Source organism: Medicago truncatula, chromosome 7 (genome assembly GCF_003473485.1).
Source record: "Medicago truncatula cultivar Jemalong A17 chromosome 7, MtrunA17r5.0-ANR, whole genome shotgun sequence".
Classification (NCBI taxonomy): domain Eukaryota; kingdom Viridiplantae; phylum Streptophyta; class Magnoliopsida; order Fabales; family Fabaceae; genus Medicago; species Medicago truncatula.
Window position 1 is genome coordinate 54,584,569 of NC_053048.1, and position 10,349 is coordinate 54,594,917.

At 35.3% G+C, this 10,349-nt stretch overlaps 1 protein-coding gene across 1 annotated transcript; it reads left to right on the forward strand.

Annotated features, from left to right (window-relative positions):
• The first annotated feature begins 7,979 nt into the window (after nucleotides 1-7,979).
• On the forward strand, nucleotides 7,980-10,264 carry LOC25499679 (sec-independent protein translocase protein TATA, chloroplastic). The gene is made up of 2 exons (XM_013595071.3): nucleotides 7,980-8,341; nucleotides 10,005-10,264. The coding sequence occupies exons 1-2, from the start codon at nucleotides 8,042-8,044 to the stop codon at nucleotides 10,137-10,139; spliced, it is 435 nt and encodes a 144-aa protein (XP_013450525.1). The 5' UTR covers nucleotides 7,980-8,041; the 3' UTR covers nucleotides 10,140-10,264.
• Nucleotides 10,265-10,349: the final 85 nt, after the last annotated feature.

Here is a 10,349-nt window from a genome sequence, read left to right on the forward strand (position 1 = left end):
AGGCCCTTGTTAATTTGTTTAACTGGGAAACTTCATGAGTTAGGAATTAGGGTAGCAGATCAAATAGGCGTTAGTGGTAACTCATTCTTTCAGATGCATGTTTGGAACATATATTGTTGACTTGGTTGGTAAATTGTTTTTATGTTTCTTAATATTGATTGAGAATGCTTTGATTAATCAATGGCTGATGTGTAACTTAGATATTATGTTCTTATTATTGAATCAGTTTTATCCAAATTGGATACGGAAATGCTTAATATCACGACCACGAGGGAGTCTTCTATGATCACAAGACTTTGTATAGTGTTTAGGCACATATAAAGAGACATTTTTTCTAATAATATAAGATAAAATAAAATAAACATTTTGAAGACAAATACATCATTGTGTGTGCGCCTAAACACTATGTATTTGATCCCGTCCGCAACTACCTTCTAATTCCTATTGGCTACTTAAACCATGACCACCCATGTTTTCCATGAAATCCGGAACTCTATGCTTCTCTCTTTCTTTTAGAAATTAAACACGTAAGCTGTCGGGGAATTTCAATAAAGGAGTCTCGCGATATATACCAGGGTTCAATTGGATATTGTTTGCTTGGTTTATTTAATCTTATCGGAACATGCGTGGAAATTGAGTTAAAAATGAAACATAAATTTTCACATTATGTAGAATTTGTGTTGTGTCAATTGAAAAAAGTGGAAGTTCCGCATCGGATAAATCATTCGCAATCGCATTGGTAGTGTTTGTATAGTATGGGTGTACCTATTAGGGGGGAGTATAATTAAGTGAAGGAAGTTAAGCACTAAAGAAAAAAATATTTTAAGCTTTTAAGAAGAGATTTTTTTTATATATTTTACTATTTGGAAATGTTAAATTAAGTATTTAATTTAATCATTATTAGAAAGTGTTTTCTTAGTCTAAAATATTTTGGAAAGTAATCTAAAATATTTTGGAACACAATTTAAAATATTTTGATATGCAATCTAATATATTTTGGTGTACAATCTGAAATATATTTTGGTATATAACATAATATATTTTTGTACTTAATATAATATATCTTGGTACGTCTCGTGAGCATAGCTCAGTTGGTAGGACAATGCATTATTATATGCAAGGGCCGGGGTTCGAACCCCGGACACCCTACTTATTCACCTTATAAGGTGAATTCTAGCCACCAGGCTACCTGACAAAAAAATAATAATAAATATATCGCGATTTGTGAAGAAAACAAAAAGAGAGAAGAGAGAGTGGGACCCAAAAGCATGAATTAAGAAATAAAAATAAATGTTTAAACATCAATTTACAATTTTATCCTTTAATTTTGTCTTTCTCAAAAAACAACATAATAGTAATTTTTGTCTAAAGTAAAAGGTGCATCATGCTAAAATAGATCTTCATGAAAAAGGGTGGGTCTATTGTAGCAAACCTCATATATATATATATATATATATATATATATATATATATATATATAGGTATTCAATTGAGATATTTTTGTACTAAATCTAATATGTGAATTACTTACTCCCAAAGTAACATATAATTGTTCCCAAAGTAAGTATCTTTTAGTATGCAACTGGTATATTTTAATTTGGCGCACAATCTAAAAAAATATTTTGGTACATAACATAATATAATTTTGTATTCGATATAATATATTTTGGTACTCAATTGAGATATTTTTTCTATTAGATTTTTTGAATAAACTAAACAAAATATATTAAAGAAACAACCAGCCCCTCAAACACAAGGTATGCCTAAGAAAGCTGAACAATGTTAATTACAAAAAAGACAGGCGATAGACAGCCAAATAAACAGAAACAGACATTACAGCATAGCCTGAATACAAAGTAAAGGATTGTTCCTTCAAAAAGGGTAGTCAAAATCGAACAAAATGTAATTCGCTTTCAGCCACCAAAACGTTTGAAGTTTAATCCTTTCAAGCAGAGCGTCAAGATGATCAAAATGATTCTGAAAAATTCTCCTGTTTCTATCTTTCCAAATGACGAATAAAACTGAAATCCAGATAACTGTAAAACCTGTCCTAGACTTTTTAGAGAAACCTCCAAGAGCACTAAATTGAGTAGCATGAGAGTATAAATTACCATTCAGAGTTGTAACAATACCAAGCCACTGAGAAATTAGAAGCCAAAGTCGCCCATAATGATCACAAGTAAAAAACAGATGGTCCCTATCCTCTTCCTTACCACACAAAGTCGCGCAAGCAGTAAGAGTGGGATCAATTACATTTCTTCTACGCAAATTATCTTTTGTAGCAAGTCTATTCAGAAAGAGACGCCAAACAAAAATGTTAACCTTCAACGGAACTGCTTTCAACCATAAAAATTGATTGAAATCTTCAGCAATGTTAGAGTCCACCTCCGTCAAGTACGAATAAGCCGATTGCACCGAATAGCAATTTGTCGAGTGCAGTTTCCACACCCATCTATCAGAAACATCAACCTGCAAAACAAAGTTAGCCAACCGCCCCACACACTCCCCCACCAAACCTTCCTCCCACGCAAATAATCTACGCCTCCACCGCCACGCGCCCCCTTCAGCCCCCCAACCTAACATAAACATCTCCCTCACCGTAGATAATTTAAAATTAGACAACTCGAAGAGCCTAGGAAAAGACACAACTAACGGAACATCATCCAACCACGTATCCTCCCAAAAAAGAGTATGACACCCATCGCCCATCTTCCGCACAATATTGTCCACCAACCACCTAGAATCCAACATTCCCACACCTGAACGAATTTGGTTTAAATGACGCCACCAAATCGATCCCTCCCTCCAACCTCTCCATACTTCGCACTTAACACCGCCTTCCACAGACTCTCCTCATCCTCCAACACTCTCCACACCCATTTTCCCAATAAAGAAATGTTAGATTCCTTCAACCGTTTCACCCCCAAACCTCCATTCTCCCTTTTCAAGCAAACAGTATCCCATTTAATCCAAGACAATTTCCTCACATCCTCACTACCACCCCAAAAGAAATTAATATATAAAGAGTCAAGAGTAGAAATGATACCTAAGGGAGCTTTGAAAAAGGAAAGAAAATAAACCGGAATGGACGACATAACGGACTTAAGCAAAATCAACCGACCACCCATAGATAAATTCTTACATTTCCACCCAGATAAAGGATTACGAATCCTCTCAACAAGGGGCTGCCAAAATTGAAGTTTCCGTGGATCACCACCAATAGGCAATCCTAAATAAAGAAACGGAATTCGTCCGTGTTTACATTGCATAACCACGGCTGCCTCATGAAGCCAAGAATCATTTACATTCACGCCAAAAAGCATACTCTTATGGAAATTAACCTTCAACCCGGATATAGATTCAAATAAAAGCAGAACAACCTTCAAAGCCCGGACATTTGCCCAAGACTTAACTCCTACTAGTAAAGTATCATCTGCGAACTGCAAGTGAGAAACCAGCACATTAGCTTGCGCCCCTATAGCATATGGAGTGAACAACCCAGACGTTACCAATGCAGACATCATCACATTTAAATCTTCAGCTGCTAAAAGGAACAAAAACGGAGAAAGCGGATCCCCTTGACGGAGACCCCTTTCGAGATTAAACTCATCAGTCGGACACCCATTAACTAACACAGATGTCGTCGCCGTTGTAATACATTCCATAATCCAAGACCGCGAAACACACGGAAAATTCATCTTAATCATAACCTCATCAATGTAACCCCAATCAACAGAATCATAAGCTTTTTCAAAATCCACTTTAAACATGAGTAACTCTTTCTTTTTGACCTTTGCATCATCGACTAATTCATTTGCAATCAAAATACCATCAAGAATTTGTCTACCCTTAATAAACGCAGACTGAGAATCAGATACCACATTACCTATCACCCTTCTCAAACGATTAGCCAATACCTTTGATAAAATTTTGTACACACTACTCACCAAAGATATTGGCCTAAAATCAGCCACATGCTGAGGAGAGTCCACCTTAGGAATTAAAGCAATAAAAGTGGAATTAAGACCTTTAGTTAACTTACCATTGCGATGAAACTCCGCAAAAAAATTCAGCACATCAATCTTCAAAACCTCCCAAAAGTCTTTAAAGAAACCCAAATTAACACCATCTGGTCCGGGGCATTTAAAACTATCGCAATCCCACACGGCTGCTTTAATTTCTTCTAACAAAAAGGGCTTAATAAGATCAGCCCCCTCCACTGGTGATAAAGACTTGAACAACAAACCTCCTATGTCCGGTCGCTCATGTTGAGACCTCTTAAAATGATTTTGAAAGTGTTGAAAAATTGTTTGGCGCACAGGTTCCACGCCTTCAATAGTGACACCATCAGCAGACAAAGAAATTAAAGAATTAGATCGCTTCCGTGAGGACATAATGCCATGGAAAAACTTGGTATTAGCATCACCTTCCTTCAACCAATTAACTCTTGATTTTTGCCAATGCATACTAGCCTGAAGTTTTGAAAAAGCCATAATGTCGACCGCTAACAAGTGAAGCTCTTCCACCTCATGAGCACCCAACGTGCGAGTTTCCCCCAAAGCATCCAAAACCGCCAACCGATCCTTAGCTCCCTTAATCTTACTATCAATGTTAACAGTATGATTCAAATGCCAACTCCGTAAACTAGTTTTCAAAAATTTAAGTTTCTCTTTCAGAATGAAGCCACTCCACCCTTGCACTTGATAAGACTGCCATTTTTCTTTAACAAAGTCAACATAGCCTGGAACATCCGCCCAACACTTTAACATGCGAAGGGGTTTAGGCCCCCAATTTTTCTCATCCATGGTTAGAATAATAGGACAATGATCCGATAAACTTCTAGGAAGAGCAACTTGGATACAATTAGGAAACAAAGAAACCCAAGCTTCTGATAAAAGAAAACGGTCAAGACGACTCATAGCCACACCATCTCCTCGGTACCAAGTAAAATTACGACCAACCAACGGTAAATCAATAAGACAATTACCATCAATAAACTGATTAAAAGGAGTGTAATCGACGTAATTATAATTCTCCACACGACCTCTTCTTTCAGCACTAGAACGAACATCATTAAAGTCACCAAGAACACACCACACCGCTTCCCCATGTAAAGGAAACAAATTAGACAAAGAATCCCACAACACCTGTCGCCCCCTACTATCACAAGGAGCATAAATATTCGCCAAACAGAACACCTCATTATTTGCTACAAAGGAGCCTTTAACAATCAAACAATTAGCAATATTTACTGACAACCAGACATCCAACACAGAAGGATCCCACATCGTGATAATACCTCCAGAAGCACCGACTGAAGCTTTAAAGGAATAAGCCATCAAATCAGCCCCCCATAAGGAACGACACAAAAACTCATCCACCACCTCCAACTTCGACTCTTGAATACATAACACCGCCGGTTTTCTCTCTGACACCAACCTCCGAATCTCCCTCCTCTTCTCAACCGCCCCTAAGCCCCTAATATTTAAAGAAATAATCTTCATAACTTCCTCCCACACCAAAACACCCCACACCAGCCCCACACACCCTAAACCTCTGTCACCTTCCTCACCTCTAACCCCCTCGCCTCCCCACCATCTACGATACCTCCACGCACACTTCCTCTAGATAGTGCCTGAAAACTATTTTTACACCGTACACCGATAGACTTACCCACTTCTACCACGTCATCCTCCAACCCCTTTGCTTCCCCATGAAGGATACGTAAATTACTTACTTACCAAGTAATATGTAAGTTCCTTAAAAAAAAAAAAAAAGTAATATGTAAGTGTCACACTGACACATGGTAGCTAGGCACATACTCCATCCAGTCGCATTTATAAACAAAAAAACAAAATTTTGGATTCATTAAATAGCTAATGTATTTGATCACATTTATAGATAAGATACAATAGTTAGTTATTCAATGTACTTAAAAATTTAATTTTTGCTTATAAATGTAACTAACGGGAGTATCTTATTTGGTTGTAATTGGACTCATGTGGGATATCCAAATATGTTCGGTAAAAAAAATCTATATAAAAAAAATTGTTTCAATTTATCAACAAAAAAAATAAATTATTGTTACAATTTTAGTGCGCAGTGATTAAATAAATAAAAAAAATCTACTAAAAAAATTAACTATACTAATAAATTATTTTCCTATATCTATAATATAAGAGAGGAAAAAAGCGATTTTCTTATATTTGTTGCATAATAGAGAAGAATAAATTGTTTTCATGACATAAAAAATTGGTTTATTTGCAAAAATGTTCATAATATTAGAAAGATTAAATTAAAGTTTATAAGTATCAAATAAATTAAATTTTTTCAAATGTCTCTAAATTCATAGAGGGGAGTGGAGAAAGATTGGGTAAACTATACAGAGGCCGTAATCGGGTAATGGACCAACCAAATTAAATTAAATACTCGCTCCATCTCAAATTATAAAGGAAAAAAATCATTTGGAGTATAGTTTTTTGTGTTTTTTTTTTTAAAAAAAATTTATAGGAAGATGTAAAAACAATTTTCATTGGCTATTAATTATGGAAAAAATGAAAGAGAAAGAAAATTAAATGTAATTTGCATTTAATTCTATGAGAATAAACAAAAAAAATCTTGGTCTAGAAGTCCTAACTCAACTGGTAAATGCCGAAATTACAAGGTCGCACGTCATGACCCGGGTTCGAACCCGGAACCTCACAGTTGTATGTGAGTTTAATTTCAGTGGTTTACCACTTCATCTAAGACAAAAAAAAAAAATCTTGAAAAACATAAAAGTTTGTCTTTTTTGCTTATATTTTGGGACAAAGAAAATGTGTTTTTTTTCTTATATTATGGGACGGAGGGAGTAAATAATAAAAACAAAAAGGCTTAAATATGCATTTCATCTCTTTAATTATAGGCTATTTGATTTTTCATCCCTGAGTTTACTAATCCTCCCATTTTGCCCCTGTAAAAATTAACCATTTAAAATTTCGTCCCTCTTCCCGATTAATCACTGTCACGTCATCAAATTAGCAAAATGTCATGGGAATGGATAAAAATACCCTCATCATCCTTCTTCTTCAAGCTTCACATTTTTTCTGCAAAATTTTATTTTCCCTTCTTTGAAGGGAACCAACCTCAAACCAGAAAAACTTCGAACTGAACGACCCAACCTCAAACCAAACACCCTGAAAAGCTTCGATCTTCCAGAAATCAAAGGAAAAACAAAACCACAAGCAGAGTGGATCTAGAAAAAGGGTCGACGACGAAGTTTCACCGAAACAAGGCAGAACCGAAGCCAACAGCTTCGAAAAACCACAAAATATTTGAATCAAGAGGGAGAACCAAACCCACTAGCAGAGAACAAACAGAATCGAAAAGAAAAACGAAAAAAAAACGTTACCGGAGCTTCGTCGGAGCAAAGCTAAGTCACCGGAACATGGATTCCACGTGTAAGGGTCCTTGTGTGCGTTGTTTTTGTTGTTCTTGTTTGCGTTGTTTTTGCTATCACCGATGGACTTTCACCGCAAGAACAACACCTCTTTGTTCTTTTCACACCCCCTTCAACTTTCTTCTTCTCCCTTCACCATAACTCCAACTTTTTTGCTTTAGAAGAAAGAAAATCCAAAAGGGTTATCGAATCTGCAATTCAATTCGAAATCAGCGTTGAAATGAAACGTTCACTTTCATTATGAACTAGTGAAGACAGAAAAATGAAGGAAGAAGAAAGCGATGAAAACAGTGAAAAATTGATGGGGTGTGTGAGAAGAATCATGGGCTAGCGAGTTAAATGGGACGGTGATGGTGCGCTGTAACAACAATACTATAACAATATTATGAGGGTATTTTTGTCCATTTCCATGTCATTTTGCTAATTTAATGTGGAAGTGATTAACCGAGGAGAGGAACAAAATTTTAAATGGTTAATTTTTACAGGGAGAAAATGGGAGGATTAGTAAGTGGATAATGGCCTATAATTAGAGAGATAAATGCATATTTAAGCAAAAAAAAAAGGAAACTCTAAACCCAGAGGCACAAGATAGAAGAGATAGCGATGATGAACTGCGTTTCGTTTTGTTCTTCAATTTCAATTTCAATTCCAACCCCAATTGCAGCAACACAACAACACCTCGCTTTCTCTTCTTCTTCATCTCTTTGTTCCATTTCAAGGGTTTCTATTAATCCTCCACGAAGAAGAAGAATAAACAATAATGGTTTCACTTGCAACGCACTTTTCGGATTAGGTGTACCTGAACTCGTTGTTATTGCTGGTGTTGCTGCCATCGTTTTTGGTCCTAAGAAATTGCCTGAAGTTGGTCGCAGTATCGGTAAAACTGTCAAAAGCTTTCAACAGGTTCATTCCCTTTCTTTCTTTCTTCTTATTCCTTCAAATTAAATTTACGAGCTTATTATCTACGGGCATAAACACATCTGAAACTGATTCGTAGAGCTTTTGACATGTTCATAAGTTGTTTTCGGCTCATTTTCATAAGTTCTCCAAAATAACTTATGAAAACAGCTTATAGTTTGTATAAAAAACATAGTTTTACTTTATTTTATTTTATTTTTGTTGTAGAAATAACTTATTCATAAGCACTTATATGATTAGTGTTTATATTATAAGCATATAATTAAGTTGTTTATCTAAATAGGGCGAAAGGCAAAACGATTTCATTAATAAGCAAAACTAGACTGCTTCTTTTCTGTTGTCTGTAGACAAAGTGGCGAATACCATTTGAAACTCGCACACAATTGGAAAGTCATGGGTTTGAACCCGAGTGAAAGTGTCCAGCCAAGCAATATCTACATTGCCATTTGAATTAGGCCTTACGGCCAAAGAAGACTACATATAAGATGTTTTAAGAGTAGGACCAAACAAACTTATTGCATTAGAGCTTAGATATGAAAAATGTGTTTTCTTTGCGGATATTTGTGTATTTGTATTTCCTAATGAGAAACATTTATCATTTTGCTTGGTGTTGTTTCTCTTCCTGATAAGAAATTCAAGCATGAAAAACATATAATTCAAAAACTTTAATGTCTGTAACGAATGTGTGTACCGTATAATCTCCCTCGAAAACACCTTTTCTGCTTACTTCTTTAGCTAGCTTCCTCCTGCCTCTGTTTCTCATGAACTTTATTGAGAAATACAAGGGGAAAACAAAGGCCTAATGTAGATTAGCTTCTAGTTCATTAGAGCTTCCTAATTAAAATAAAGTTTATGGTTCTGCACATACAAAATAGTCATTGTGAGCTTATACTGTGAATAAGTTAAATAGTTTCTGCAATTATTGAGATGTTGAATCTAATGATAATTTATATTAGAAGCTGCTCTTTAAAATTAGTTGTTATTATAAGATTAGTTTGATATTTCATTTCCCTTAAGTAGCATCTCAGGATTCTACCGATCCAGTCGTTCAAATTTAACTTGAAAAGCTTATATTAGGTTTGGGAATTTAATTTCTTGATTTTGACTATCAAAATGTCAATCTTATTTTCGCCGTATATCATGTTTTCAAAGATTTACGTACAAACTTATTTGGTTTCAATACCAAAAAAAAAGTGACGTTTTAGTATAAATAGAGAATAAAAGCAGAAAATAGTTTTCAATCAAATGGCCCCATAAACTATATTGGAGGCAGAGGCACTTGTTTGGCTCATATAACTCTCATTGGATTGTTCCAGGCATGCTGTTTTACTATTCCCCCTTGTTGTAAAAGTAAAATAAACAAGCAAAGAAGGGAGGAAGAAATTAAGCAATTCTTTCAAAAAACTAATAGCTTCTAAAACGTGGAAAGGATCTTTATATAAAAAGAAGAGAATTTGGTGTTTCAACGCTCTTGACTCATGGAGAATTTGGAATTCGCCATGCACTCAAGCAGCCAAATAATTTGGATTCTGGCGTTGACTTTTATGTGACTCTGTTAATGCTATGTTGTCAACTTGTCATCTACAAACTTTCAAATACTTTCCTCATTGCTTATATGGTTATTTAATATATTTTGTAAATCATGTAGGCAGCAAAGGAGTTTGAGTCTGAGCTTAAAAAGGAACCAGGTTCCTCAGGAGGGGAGCCATCTGAAAAATCAATTGCTGTTAGCGAAGAGAAGAAGCAAGATACTGAGGTGTCTAGTTCTAAGGAGAGTGTATGACATTTGTAATAGATGTGATATGATGAGTAGGTATCAAATTTTCACCATGACAATATATATTCAAAAAAACATTCTTCTTTAACAAATATCTGTTAATTTATATCAATATTCTTTTCACCAATTCAGTCACGACGAAGCTTTAAATGTATTTTTAGGAGAACAAAAACGATTGACAGCAGTAGTGTTATTAAACTTATCTTAGCCTCATGG

Bases quoted from the DNA above. Each gene is read 5' to 3' on its own strand.
- LOC25499679 (XM_013595071.3), top strand. From the start codon at position 8,042: ATGATGAACTGCGTTTCGTTTTGTTCTTCAATTTCAATTTCAATTCCA. The intron at 8,342-10,004 runs GTTCATTCCCTT...TAAATCATGTAG, and splicing joins CTGTCAAAAGCTTTCAACAG to GCAGCAAAGGAGTTTGAGTC.